Source organism: Fragaria vesca, linkage group LG5 (assembly GCF_000184155.1).
Source record: "Fragaria vesca subsp. vesca linkage group LG5, FraVesHawaii_1.0, whole genome shotgun sequence".
Lineage (NCBI taxonomy): Eukaryota > Viridiplantae > Streptophyta > Magnoliopsida > Rosales > Rosaceae > Fragaria > Fragaria vesca.
Window position 1 is genome coordinate 28,335,866 of NC_020495.1, and position 14,630 is coordinate 28,350,495.

The 14,630-nt window shown below is 36.7% G+C and overlaps 2 protein-coding genes and 1 non-coding gene across 3 annotated transcripts; 2 read left to right on the forward strand and 1 right to left on the reverse strand.

Annotated features, from left to right (window-relative positions):
* Nucleotides 1–1,081: 1,081 nt before the first annotated feature.
* On the reverse strand, nt 1,082–7,945 carry LOC101294854 (C2 domain-containing protein At1g53590-like). Its single transcript, XM_004300622.1, has 13 exons — nt 7,738–7,945; nt 7,378–7,589; nt 7,054–7,128; nt 6,627–6,770; nt 5,905–6,000; nt 5,666–5,797; nt 4,838–4,990; nt 4,681–4,722; nt 3,744–3,792; nt 3,368–3,460; nt 3,095–3,278; nt 2,572–2,698; nt 1,082–2,408 (listed from the first exon to the last, which is right to left on the reverse strand). The coding sequence occupies exons 2-13, from the start codon at nt 7,501–7,503 to the stop codon at nt 1,452–1,454; spliced, it is 2,178 nt and encodes a 725-aa protein (XP_004300670.1). The 5' UTR covers nt 7,504–7,589; nt 7,738–7,945; the 3' UTR covers nt 1,082–1,451.
* A 2,867-nt stretch (nt 7,946–10,812) lies between these two features.
* On the forward strand, nt 10,813–10,885 carry TRNAR-UCU. Its single transcript has one exon. It is a non-coding gene; the product is annotated as a tRNA-Arg (tRNA).
* Nucleotides 10,886–12,400: 1,515 nt separating this feature from the next.
* Nucleotides 12,401–14,588, forward strand: LOC101295136 (60S ribosomal protein L18a-1-like). The gene is made up of 4 exons (XM_004300623.1): nt 12,401–12,797; nt 13,309–13,384; nt 14,009–14,123; nt 14,277–14,588. The coding sequence occupies exons 1-4, from the start codon at nt 12,563–12,565 to the stop codon at nt 14,334–14,336; spliced, it is 486 nt and encodes a 161-aa protein (XP_004300671.1). The 5' UTR covers nt 12,401–12,562; the 3' UTR covers nt 14,337–14,588.
* The last annotated feature ends 42 nt before the right edge of the window (nt 14,589–14,630 follow it).

Genomic DNA, 14,630 nt, shown 5'->3' on the forward strand with positions numbered 1-14,630 from the left:
TACTACTATATATATATATATATATATATCAAATATCATTGCATAGTTCTTGTTAGAGAATGGTCATGTTTTGAATAAGATGACAATTTACAGAATCCGTCTGTGTAAAAAAGAGAATGAATCATACAAGTTTTTTAGATGTTTGAAATTATGGGGTTCGATGACTTGTAAAGTACGTTGATTTTATCAGGATGTAATTTTTGTTTCTCAAGGCATTTTGGAACTCTGTCTCTGGAAAGATGATGATGAACTTTGAGTAGGCATGGATTCTGTATCTTGAAACCTTCATCTTTGTTAAGGAGTAAAATGATGATCATGGAAATATCGACCCTTCTAAAAATGAAAATTTTGACGAAAATTTCCGGAAAATATCGATAGCTGTAAAAAATTATGAAAATTGACGGAAATTTGAAAATAAACAAGGAAATTGTAAATGAAACTTTGAGAGATGTTAGTTTTCTCAGTTATCTACTATATTTGAAAAGAAAACATTAAATAAATATTGATCTATAATGAATTGTAGTAATTTAAGGTGAATAAGTAAGTGTTAAACCGTTGGTAATTTTTAATTTTTTTTATTACTTTACATATGATATAGTTCACATGGAATTACATGAGTAATTTAGAACCACATAGATTATGATAAATACTAAATATGAATTATAAAGTGTAGGTAAAAAATAATTTTAAGTTAGTTAATTAATCGTAGAGAATGAATATATTATTTGAAGATACTTAGGTTAACAAGATTGGTGGCTAGCTAGGTTAGTTGATTATCCCTTAAATTATGTGAATGTTTGTTTAATTTTTGTGACTTGCAATCTAGCATGTATCTAAAGGTTGGGAGAAAATACTTGCATTATTCACCAACTGCTGACCAGGCCATGAAAAGAATGATCATAAAGATTCACAGAAAATGAGCTTAGAGGAGATGGAGAGCATCTTGATGAGTGATGATCGCTCATGAGGGCCTAGCTAGCTTCAACCTCGATCTAATTCACTTGTTTAGACCATTAGGGGATAATATCATTGATGCATGTCTCTCTCGCGCGGGTAAGCTACCTAGTATGAGGTAATTTCCATACCAAAACGACTTCATATATATGGAATATTTTCCAACATATTTACAAACAGAAATCAGAATCTTCCTCCAACGCTCCAACAATCTACAAATATGAAAGATCAGCCTGCATCTGCTACAAATTCTCAAATCCTTGTGTAGAAGCTGATCTCTTTCCACGGTATAAAAGCTAGGTCCCTTGCATGTGATTCACAAACCTAAAACAAAAGTACCTATCTCGGCAGATGTTCAAACATGAAAATTAATGTGCCTCGGACATGCAAACCTAATTCTCTAGTTCTTAATTCAGCCACAAGTAGGATGGTGTGAGCTATCCTTTTACAACAATCGCAATTTGATCTATATTCTTTACGTCGAATCTGCAACTGCATCACCTAGCTTCAACTTTTAATGGCTCAGACAATCCCTTGTCACTTTTTTCAGGGTCGTCCGGCTTCTCAAGCATGTTTTCTGTGTCTTTATGTTCAACCTTCTTCACCTCGTCCTCAGTATCCTCTGGAATGTTACTTAGAGCACTTGCAAGCGGCTGAACCAAATTCTCATCTGACGTGAACGAATCATTAACAGGGGGATGAGGTATATCCCTGGAGACAACTGGTATCAATTCAACTATTGGGGAGGGAGGAGTATCATCATCATCAGAAGAGTTGGAATCTGCTATGATTTCCCTCTCACAAGAACCAGTCTGTGACTTTCTTGAACCTTTACGTGAAAGTGCATGCTTCACTGATTTTTCAGCATGTTTGAAGAAACTCTTTGCCATGCCTTTCACCCTGCCCTTTCCTGGGCTACCTGAGCTACTCTCTCCAGAACTTGAAACTTTACCAGAAATTTCATCTTCGACAACAAATTTTACCGCAATGTCCTTTTCATTAACCGCCCTTAGATTGACACGTGGAGTAACTGGGCTTTGGAGTGACTCTGTAAAGCTGCTTGAATTATCCTCCTTTTTGGGATTCTTCTGGAATACTGAACCAAGTTTACGTAGACCACGGCGAACTGATTGCATTGGATGTTTATCATCTTGAGTATCATCAGTGCCGCTGCTCCCATTAGGCTCCCCTTGAATTTGGGTACTAAGACGTCGACCCTTTCCTTTTCTAGCCTCCCAAGTTTGTGAAACTTCACTTCCTGGGTGATGGACCCATATACCAGTTTCTTTTTGTCCTTCAACATCAATGGGCTCATAATTATCGGCCACCCTAGGAGATTTCTCTGATGATAAAGACGAGAAGGAATTTTTATTAGCAGTCTCACTGGAAAAGGAATTTCTTTTATCTTCCATATTTGGCATTTCCGATTCCCGAACATTTGGGGGATCACTGCCCTGCATATATATAGCTCAAGTCAAAAACTTGGAATACACAATTGAGCATTTTGTGCAAATCTCAGTTAAAGTTTCTCCAATAGCTAGACAGAGTTACGATCTTTTTGCTTCCATTTCTTAATCGAACCAATCAAGAGAACAATTAGGAAGAAGTAAAAGATACCTCCCCACTGACTTCGAGCACAGTTACTGCAAGATGCAGCCTCCCTGCTGTTTTGATGTTCTGAAGAGGCAACCACATGTCATGTCTCACACCATCCCTAAGTTCACCAATGTTAATGGAACAGTTCCTGGATATAGAAGAAGAGTTGGTTAATCCCACAAATTTACAGTACTTAAGAGAATCAAATCAGAAAAAGAAGAAAAACAAAGTTCTAAATAAGTGAAAATAAAATGGACACTAATATCATTGGTCAGCAAGATGATTTTGGATCCAGGAAACTATCACGTGAAGTTTAGTAACCACAGCTCGTAAACTCTAAGACCTGACTGTCGATCAGGCTTTTCAAAATTAAATAAATGTAATAAGAAACAGCAATTGGTAGTGGAAGAAGGACATCACTGTTTAGTAATCAACTAATCTCTTGATCAGTATTCCTCTACAGCATCATCACAGTATTGTTTGTAATTTGTAACATATTTCAGCACTAGAAAGCATGATGCAATAAAGAAGTTTGGAAACAAACCCCAGGGTATCATCAACAAAAATATCTTTGTCATGAACTTCAATAGCTAGCACATTAGGTGAATCCCAAGTAATAATCGGGATCTTAAATTCCTCAAACCATTTTGGGGTCAGTGTCTTCTTTTGTATCTTAGTTTTGAATTGATAAACACCGAATTGGCCCTTCACATAAGGATCAGCAAACCCTGAAAAAAAAGTTTTTGTGTTAATAACCTTGCTGACATGCTGTGATTGAAAAAAAAAAAAAAAAAAAAAAGGAAAGGAAAAAACTAACCATTTAAGTCGGAGACTTTCATGTCGGATGCTTCAATAACTTCTACTTTGAGATGCGCAACAGGCTCCTTCTCATCCACAGAGAACCAATTTTCTGTTATATACAGGAACACAAATTATTAGTCATAACATTTGGCAGCTAAAGAGAGAATGATGATTAGGATTATTACTGAAAAGCTATTATCTCGAGAGTGAATTCAAGAGAATCTTTCAATATCCACACAACATGCAGGAGAACAAAATGATAATAAAATGATATTTAATGCTAATTGCTTCATGGCTACCTGCCTATCTTTGATGGGCAAGAAGAAATAAAATGCACTTCATCTAACTAAGGCCCCATAAAAGTATGAAATACATATTTCTCTGATCCTTACCCTCTTCTGGTGTGGTGAATTTCTCCATGTCAACAACTAGCATATTAGGCTGCAAAAAAATATTAATAATTAGATTTTAAAAACTTGTGCATACCTCTGACTAACATATGCAACTATATACACCAACAGCTGGATATTTGTGCAATATGAAGCAGCCTAGCAAATAAAGAAACTTATATTTTGTACAGTAAGTCGAAAGAAATTCTACCGACCTCTATTATAGGAAGTTATCCCACACCTATGGATGGAATGTTCTGTTCATTTTTGTTGGAAGAGAACGAGATTTATTTATACGAAAAATACTATATACACAAGAGAACATTTTTGTGGATCAGGAATATTTCAACCGATGGATAGAGAGATATAAAGAGAACATTTCTACCATCACTGAAGGTTGCGATAGATAAAAAGATCTTGGGCCAATGTCTCTTTGGCCTGATGACAAAGACCACCAGGGCAAACTGCAACAGGTGTCACAAGTGTTGCATTCAAAGCCAGGGAAGATGCAAGGGCTTTGTAAAGCACACCCATTGATATCAAAGAATTACATTTTGCAGTGGCAAAGTTCGATCGAAGAATTATTTTGCAGTGGCAAAGCTCAAAACTTTACCTGAATAAGTGTCTTCTTCAAGGCAATGTAGACAAGCTTACCAAATACCTATGGATGGAAAATTTGTATTTTTTATTTTTTTTCTCAAAGAGAAATGGGATTTTACTAAGACATGAAAACATACAAAGGGTAGATAAAAAGACTTTTACCTACCAAGGGAGAAATGAAGATAACATTTTATCAATGTTGACAGTGACTCTTAGGCATAATCACGAAGGTGCAAGGAGTTGTCTCAAATGTGCATTCACAACTAGGCAATATGTAAAGGGCATTTAAAGCATAGCCAATGGATATCAAACAATTCCATATTTGAGTACAAACTTTTACCTGAACAAGTGTCTGCTCGAAGGCAATTGAGAGAAGCTTATCCTGGAAGACAAAATAAACAATGAGTAAGTCAGAAATGAAAAGACACAAAGAAGCACAGAATGGGAGTTGAGGGAACAGTCCAGAATTTATCTGCTTAAAATATGTAAAGAATTACCAGCCATCCATCAATCCCTGGGACTTCTGTAACATCAAGCCCACGAGTAAAAATAGGCTTGACGGTCATTTGAAAATATGGAGGCTCGACGAAGCATAACCGCACACGGCCAAGAAAAGGCCACTTGCGAAGGAACTTCACTCCAATCATGACCTACAAAATAAAAAGAAAATCAGCTTCATCAATATGAAAACTGCTTGTGGACATCTCACTCCCCTGAAAACAAGGTTATTCATTTCTGCCATCCATGGGAGAGACCAACTTTTTGATTATAGGACATTAAAACATAAATCACATACTTTCCCTTCAAACATACTACAGATAAAAAAACAAAAGCGAAAAACCCAATTGTAATGACAAATAGTCAACGAGGGCAAAATAGATTTACCATCAAAATGGCTACTTTGGTTAAGTACAGAAAATAAGGATTGCATCATAGCAACCCCTACATGCTTAATGAATAATAATTAATGGGATTTGGCTTAAAAGGTGATATATAAAGTTGTAAATCTCATTTAAGAACAATGCAGTACAACACCTGACAAAATTCTTCTACACTTTAGAAAAGGGCAACATGGTAATAGGATGTACCACAAACAAATAAAGAAGCACATACAAACCTTAATATAGGCAAACAAACAAGGCATACATGTCTGTGTTCTAGCAAGAACAAGAGTGCAACCAAAATGAAATTTTTTTGTTTTGAGTTTAAGTGCTCATAAGCCACCAAAAATACATGCACATAAAACTTGGCTATGCTTACAAGTATTTATTCAAGTGATCAGCACTCAGAAGCTTTTGGCTGACCAATGACTAAAGATCACATACCTTGCCTTCAACATGCATGCCGGTAATATGCAACTTCGCCCAAATTCCAAAGCCCAGCCTTTTCTTTAGCTTGACAGCAAGTATTCCAAGCATATCATCAGCTGTCAGAAAATTCATTCCCAACTCCAGAACCTGCATTCAGTAGACTATAATACTTAAGCTTGGCTGAGTTTTAGCACTGAAACCACAAAGAGCACATGAAAAATATTGACCAGCACGCTGGAGAAAGTAAGGCATACCAAATGGTCATCACCAGTAGACTGGCGAAGAACTCTCATCTCTGTGAACATAGGTGGGTTCCTTCCCAAATAAAGGTGCTGTACTACACCTTTACTCTGGAAACATAAAATTAGTATCATTAAACAATAAAAAGTTTATCAAAACATAACCCCACCATGAAAAGTAAATTGCAGGTATTACTAGATAAAGATTTATAGGTAGTATATACATATATAGAACTTAATTGAACCACTAAAAATTCAAGCTCAGAATTCAAGATAGTTTACAATCCCCTTTAACCAATATAGTAATTACTAACCTAATATATGATACCAATATTCTGAATTCTTCTGTGAGATGCTGATGCAACATAGAACAAAAAGTTTTTGCCACCAACTTGACATGGATATTGCAATTAAATACTTGGCTCTAGCTATTCACACCCCCAAAAATTTAAATAAGAATCCCTAAATTTCAAAACTAAATTTGATGAACAGCTGTATATAAATGAGTGGCTCTAGATATTCATACAACAAAGATTAAGAAGTTAAGGCATTTTAAAGACATCCAAAACTTGCACTTGCACTTGCACTTGCACCCATAGAGAAAAGAGTCAAGTAAAATTACATCAATTTGTATGGAGATACTATCCAAACTCCAAGACATTTTGGACCAAAAAACCAATCCAAGTTCAATGGAGCAACAAAATCATGGTAATGTAAATTAGAAGGTAAAGTCATACAACAGTCCATGGTTTGTACTTCTCCAAAAACCAAGGTATGATTGGGAGGAGAACTCTCTGGGAAGCAATCTGTTCCATACATATAGGCCATATCTTTTCAACTGCATGGTTCAGCCACCGCACTGTTTCAGAATCAGAAAGTACCTGAAAAATTGGAAATGACCAAAGATGAAAAAGAAACATGTAATGAGAATATTGCAATGCCATAGGAAAATTTACAAACAAAAAGCGCATATAATAGATGCTCAAAGTTTTAATCTGACATTATATCCAACAACCTTTCTTGTGTGGTCTTCTTTATTTGTACTTTATTTATAACAAATTCTCTATAAGGCTAACAAAATCAACAGAGACTCTTCTAATCCATGGACTGATAAGTGGAACAGTGATAAAACAATCAATGCACAAGGGGAAAATTAGACATTACCCTTCTCTGATTGCCCTGCCTGGTTTCTTCAAACTGTAGCTTCTTCCGCAGTCGCATAACATACCGCTCATGAACCTTTCAAAAGCACAAGCAAAAGAGTCCCTTTTAGCATTTTTCAAATTACCAAATTACACTACATAACTTTGAAACTTTGAAAGTTGAAAGAAAGAAAATTATTCTGTAACTGATTCTAATTCCTAGCATAAAGAAAATTCCTTTTCTTTCTCCACTTGCTTTAATCTCTTAGAACAAAGTTGATTCTTTTACTAATGAACAATGAGTGTTGACAAAATCTAAAGAGTGAGGAAGAGCAGTGATCCTTACCGCAAAGAGATAAATCAGAGAGAGAAAGTAGGCAATTGCATGGCAGCAATTGTAGTAAGAGAGCAACCAAAGCACACCCAACACAATCCCCATATGGTGCATCAGTGTCACCTCTGTTATATCCATCTCTTCTCTTCTTCTTCTTCTTCTTCAACCCAAAACCACCACTTCAGAAACCCAAAACTTCAACTCACCCACAAACCCATCTCCAACTATCTCACAAGATCACAAATGAGAGCCAAAAATGGAAATACAAAGCGAAAGTTGCAAGCTTTAAACCCCAAAACCCTTGAAACCCAGAAAAGAACCAAACCCCAGAAGACAAAATCAACAAATGCGAGATTGGATTTTTAGAGTTACCCAGAACAGCATTGACCACCCTTTACAGCAAAACCAAATAGGAAAATGGAATGAAGCAGAAACTGGGTGAGATCAAAGTAGATGAACAAAGCTTAGGGAGGAATGTTTTGGTGTTTTTCAGGCAGAATGGAACCGTGAGGATGAAGTAACCGGCGGAGAGGAAGGAGCAGAGAGACAGAGAACAAAAGAGAAGTAAAAGAATGAGTAATATAGGGGAAGGTGGGTTTGAGAGAAGGAATGTATGAAGAGAAGTTTTGACTGGTTTTTGGGAGCCACGTATATAAAACCACGTCAAATACGTGTGTCGGCATTTTGGATTTGGATTAAAGCTGTAGATATCTGATATATGAACAAGTATTCTTCGACTTTCAAGTCCATAGCGTTGGATTAAACTAATCAATCGAGTAAGAAAAAATAGGAGGCTAATCTCTTTTTACATTCTCACATGGCTCCTGCTTAAGTGGGGTGCTAATCGTGATCTCACATGCCTCCATTTGGACACGGCACCAAAATCGCAGCTTATTGATCATGAATCATGATCATGATATTGGCCTCTTCCACCCACACTGCCACACAACGCTAGTTTAATTCGCTTTTTTTTTTTTTGGGGTAAAATAGTTTAATCCGTTAGTTTGTTTCTATCACCATGTGTTCTTGTCTCTCTCCCTTTCTCTCTGTTTTCCTTGGATATTTCCTCTATTGGCTTCATGATAGGTCATAAAAACTTATAAATAATGGGGAAGTGAAGTTGTTGAGGAGCTTAAATGGTAAACACAACTGAATTAAGGCCTAATCAAGTGCAATGACTTGGTAGCTTCTTCTGATTGGGATCAGAATCATCCCCTCCTTATGTAGTATTTTGGATATAGATTGGTCATCTTGCTCTCCTGTTTTAGTTGCTAGCACTTCAAGGTTCTCGACTTCTCGTTATGTAAATCATACGTAGTGAAATGTTTATTGAGGTAATCTTGTTAAAAAGTATTCTTACAAGTTACAAGAGACTATATAACGATTAACGAAGATATATTTAAATCTCAGTATTCAAATAAATTTTTGAGTTAAATTAATCGTATGACTAATTGGAATCACATATCAAATGAAGACATTACTATTGAAATTTTTTGATCAAAATATCAAAAACAACCGATTTTTGAACAATAGTTCTTTCTTTTTAAACGTTAGGAATGACATGGACATTCCAATTTTATAAATGTGTTGGTGTTGAACGTGTTTGGTTTTCCACTGGAGATGCATTAGAACGCCAACTAAAACGAGGACATCAATCTAATGATGTTACTTGTTTCACAGAACAGTTGGTGAGACTTGCCGGTGAGAAGCTAGCATCTTATATATAATTGAGTTGCATTAAGGTTGTTGTACTCTTGCAAAACAAGAAAAGATCATACATACAAGTTCTCAGTTCAATCATCCTTACCCAACAAAGAAAACATGTCGATCATCCTTACAAATATAAAGCATAGTAACATACATATAGCTTTACATCGTACTTAGGTACTTGTCTATGGGCTTATGGAGTTCGTTAATTATGGTTGGTGGATTAGTTGGAAAAAGATGGATCAGAATTGGTTCGGCTTTGAAAGAACTCAGCAACGACCTGGCTCCAATGCACTTGAGCACCATTCATGATCACTTGGTCCCCTCCCTTAACTTGATCGTAGAAACCGACCTTCTTTGCCTTATTTAGTCTGCAGATCAAGAAAATGATGCATCGAGATCCATGAACTAGGGTTTCGGGTCCTTTATGAAATTGCCAGTTGCAAGAATCAAGCTTCATCATTCCCAAAAGTATGGGTCATCGATCTACTTTCCAAAACTGGCTATGGGGTTGTTCAGATCGACGTATTTCACTCTCTTGCTTCTGCATTTTTGTGTTCTGGCATTTATAAGAACGTGTGAGACTTCTGCAAGCACTGTTTCACCACCTAGCTCGATCAGTTAACCAATTTGATGAATGTGGGAATGATAGTACGTGCTTTTAGCCTTGGCTTTACTAACGTGGCGTATGAGTATAAACATGAGTGGTCATTCGTGAAATTATATATGCAGCATCATTTCTTGTTGGCATCCAATACTTGTTGAGTTGTTGGCTCTAGGCAAACTCATTATGATGTACTTCATCGATCATGTTCAAGGTGAGCCATATGCATGTTTAACACTAAAGTGCATGCCTTTTTGGCATGAACAATTTTGTTTAATTAAATAAATGCTTCATCTCAAAGTAACGACTTATAAGATATCCGCACATATATAGGTGATTGTAGAATTGATAAGAATTCCTCTAAATCATAGTAAACATTTGAAAAGGAATAAATTTGTTATCAATAATGTCAATAAAAAATAATAATTAACCATATGTGAGTATGAATCTTATTGTGCTCTTCAATGGCAATAGAAAGAAAACACTGCACACTATTGTGTAAATTTTCTCATCATTCCTCGTCTGGCAACATCCTCGTTTGACATTATGCCTCGTTTTCATATGATAAATGTGGTTTGTGAGGTTGTTGTCTCTTCTTTTCTTTTGATGTTTTAGAGTTTGGATTACTTTGACAACTTTCTTTCTACATTTTGATGAATATGCATGGTGGTACTAATACATGAGAGGTTGGCGCCTCCAGATTTTTGGAGTTGGAATGCTAATCCTAACCTTGATATATAGGTTTATTAGCTAGGGGTTTGCTTCTTATTTTTTTTTGATCAGCTATAACAGGTGGATTTAGTGTTTGGTGTTTAGAGCATTTCCTCGGTATGAAAGAATATAAGTTTACAACATGGTTTTACCATTTAGTTTGTTTAACCGTGTCAATAATCTTGTAAGAAAATAAAACAATATCATGTTAGTCGGCCAAGCAATACAATATGAATGTCAAATTGTCAATCTATCGAATTGATTCACCAAATATGCTTGTCAAATAATCATAGACGTCATTATCTACTTGGCTCTTAAGTCTTAATCTTTAGTCAAACCCACATATTGACCAAATAAAAAGTCAAACCCATAGTAAAGCTGAAACATAGTAACTTATAGGGGAAGTTCAGAAACACCATCAGGTGGCGCCCATGGCCTAATGGATAAGGCGTCTGACTTCTAATCAGGCGACTGTGGGTTTGAGTCCCACTGGGCGTGTCCGTGTCCAATTCCTGGAACTTCTATTAGAACTGGTCTTATTTGCTCATGCTCTTGGACATAAACAACTATGGTTTTGGGTTTCTGATTTTGTTTTCATTATGAAGTATTTGGGCCTCAGATTTTCATCATTGTTATCCTTGCTAATGAACCAAGGAATCATTTCAAATCTTACATTCCGATCTAAAATCACTAAATCAACGAGCTATATATAGCTCATGCCTCATGGCAATATCGGGGTCAACTTATAACGTTGTGATTTCTCTCTAGATGTGCGCACCAAAAATTGGTAAGGATTAGTGGTGAAGTTTGGAAATTGTTGTATACCAAGCCATACCCTCCAGCTCCAGGTGAAGTGAGTAATCAATTTATGAACGCCCCATTTAGCACAACATTGTTTTAAACAATTTTGGAGGAACAACATAAGACATAATAACGAAACTAAAACGAAGCTTGGGTGTCCAAATCGAACAGAGCTCTAATAGACCAAACAGACTATTTGTCTACCAGTACTTTGTTGTCCCTCTCGCGTCTCCAGAGGCAGATGACAACTTCATCGAAGATAGGTGACCGGCCGGTGTACGTGGATGTCGGACGCAGGAAGGTGAGATGCAAAGACAAGGAAAGATATGTGTAAATGGCATATTGCTGGGCAAATTATGGACCATCGTTAAAGATGAGCAAATGGACATATAACCATTCCTTCTCTTTTCAGCTTAGATCTTTTCTTCATAATTTATCCAAACAAATAGTCGTAGTCATATGTCAATTTGGCAATTTGGCAAGACAGGTAAGAATTGATGATATAGGAGACGAAAAAGATAGAAGATAGTTGGATATACATGGGACCTAAGTGAAATAGCTCCTCACAAAATAGAACAATAAGAAATTTGTTGAAGAGGATGAAAAAACCAAATAACACCAAGAAACCAGCTCACTGATCTCTTCTACCCTATGCGGTGAAGAATTTAGCCATTCAACATTAAACCCATTTCTTGATTAGAACAAAGTTGGTGTTTATTTCAATATATCGAATATGGTCTTTTCGATTACTTGCCCGACCAAACGAGATTAGTTGAATGACCAAAGGAGAACAAAAAGTTTATGTGAGAGCTTGGTTATGCTACACTATCATCGTCAAAACAAACATGCAACCACAACTCTGATTCTCTAAAAAATTTATGGTAGACACGTACATGTCACACCAGCCTTTTCAAACAAGAATTTACAGATCGCGAACCAATAAGCCGACAATGAAGATCGAAGTTGGATGAGGTCTCCACCACAAGCCCGCTCTTACCAATTGAGCCAAACCGCGTTGGCCGAACTCAATCAAATTTTGTCAAAAACTTAACGTAGAAAACGTCACGTTGGTTAGTTCACAAATAAACTTCAAATTCACACGATAATGATCAACAAAACTAACCGATCTCAACTGTTAATCCTAACACAACCACTAACCAGGTGAACATGGACTAACAATTGCAAACTTAAAATTGAAAACATTTAATCGTCAACAAAGTAGATAAAGAAAAGCCTTAGACTAGTTGACTCGTCCGACAGTCCCAATCTGAATCCCTCTCCCAAGTCTCAACTCCCAAGCCAAATCCCAAATCAGAACAACAAAAGTAGCAACTCTTTCCCAGAAACAGAAACACATCCAAAACAAGATTAAACATGGGCGGAGGCGAAGACGACAAGAAGAGAGGTATGTCCAGCAGTGGTCATCAGCACCATCATCCTCCTCCTCCTCCTCCTCCTCCTTCGGCTCCCGAGTACGGAACCTTCCAAGGAGTCGCCAACTACCCTCCTCCACCGCCACACGGCGGCTTCCCTCAGCCAGTTCCTCCGCCGGGAGCCACCGACCCACCTCCTCAGTACTACGCTCAAGGTTACCAGAGTACCGTTCCCGGTAAGTGTCTCTTATTTTGAAGTACCACAATGACTTTAATGCTTTTTGAGTTGCTGATCGGATCAAAGATTGGTTTTTTGACTGTACAAGAATGGATCACAGGATCAGAGAATCTGTTTTGTGTTGATTGGGTACTTGGGTTGTGATTGATCGATTTACTAGTCACTGCAACAACGTTATTACTATGGTTTTATATATGTTCAACTAACCTCAATTATTGAATTTGCAACTGACAAGTCTGCTCTTTTTAGATTTTGTAGATGAAATCATATTCAAAACGGTGGTCATTGTGTGATTAGATCAGTTATTTAGTGGTGCGTTTGGATCGGGTTGTGTAGTGGTTGAAAAGATCGATTTTCTTTAGTGGGAAGCTTGTTATTGGGTGGTTTGGTTTATATTTTGTTGTTGTTTGTATCCATTTTGTATTCGGTATTGAGTAGATCTTCATTTGTTGTTTATGTTTTCTTATTGATGATATAACTAAAGTGAATGTGTTTTATTGTTGTTCTAGGTTATGCTGTTGCTGAGGGAAGACCTGTAAGAGAGCGTCGCCTGCCTTGCTGTGGTTTGGGTCTCGGCTGGTGCTTGTAAGTTATTCTGCGTGATGTTCAGATAGATTTGCAGTAGATGATAGAAATGACATAGCACTGTATTTGTTTTCTGTGTTTGGCTCTCATATCATTCAATGTAAACTTTCTGAATGGATAGAGGGGAGGTTCTGTGGTGGATGTGGGTTAAGTGCTCAGTTCTGATCCTAATCGGATAATTTGAACAAGTTTAGTAGTGTTCTAAAGTACTAGAATTCTCTAATCAAATAATATAAAAACTGATCAAGGTTTCATAATGCTCTAAAGTTACAAAACATAAAAGCTGACATGAAATCGTGAACATCAATGTATTGATTACTACTTTACTAGTAGTGAGAAAAATCGTTTTTGTGGAAATTTTCAAACGGCACCTATGCAATTTTAATACTATTATGATGATGATCGGTGATAGTAACTTAGGTATCAGTGTTATCATGAGTCATGACAATTTAACTATCATTACATTATCACCGATCACGATATTTTTCCCTGGGACCCTTTCCTCACCTTCACTCTATTGATTCTGAGCATGTATTCTTTTCGCTGCTAGAAATAATGGAATCAGTGGCTAGCTAGGATGTGGTTAGGCTATTAATAGTAAATAAATCTCTGCTTCTTTTGCAGGTTTATCATTGGTTTCTTCCTTGCTGCTATTCCATGGTATGTTGGGGTGATTATTCTAGTTTGTTCCAGGATAGACTACCGAGAGAAACCAGGATATATCGCTTGCACAGTTGCTGTGAGTAACATATTTCGTTACATTTGCCATTTGTTTCCCCTATCTTTCATCTAAATCCAATCTTTTGAGTATGGGCATAGTACTTGCTTGCTTGCGGTGCTAATTGCATATTGTTGCCACAAACACTTTTTTCTGATACCACTACATGTGCAGGCTATTCTTGCTACAATCGCTATTATCCTTGGTGCCACAAAGGGAAATGATGACTGGTAGTCTCAGAGAAGGTTTGTATAGCTATTGATGCATATTCAAATTCCTTGAAAGACCAAGGGGTATCAATTAGCCTATATACACAGTGCTTAAACTCGTGGAAACTCACTGTATGTCTCCAGGATTCATGATGGTATTGTAATATGTAGCTTAAACTGTGAATGGTAATGTGAAAATGTTAAAAGATGATTATGTTGATTAATTGTTACTGTTCTTTAATAATTCATATAATACACATTATCACAACTTTCTTTGAAATGAGGTTGGTGCTGCTGGCTGCTTTATTCGCTTTACAAA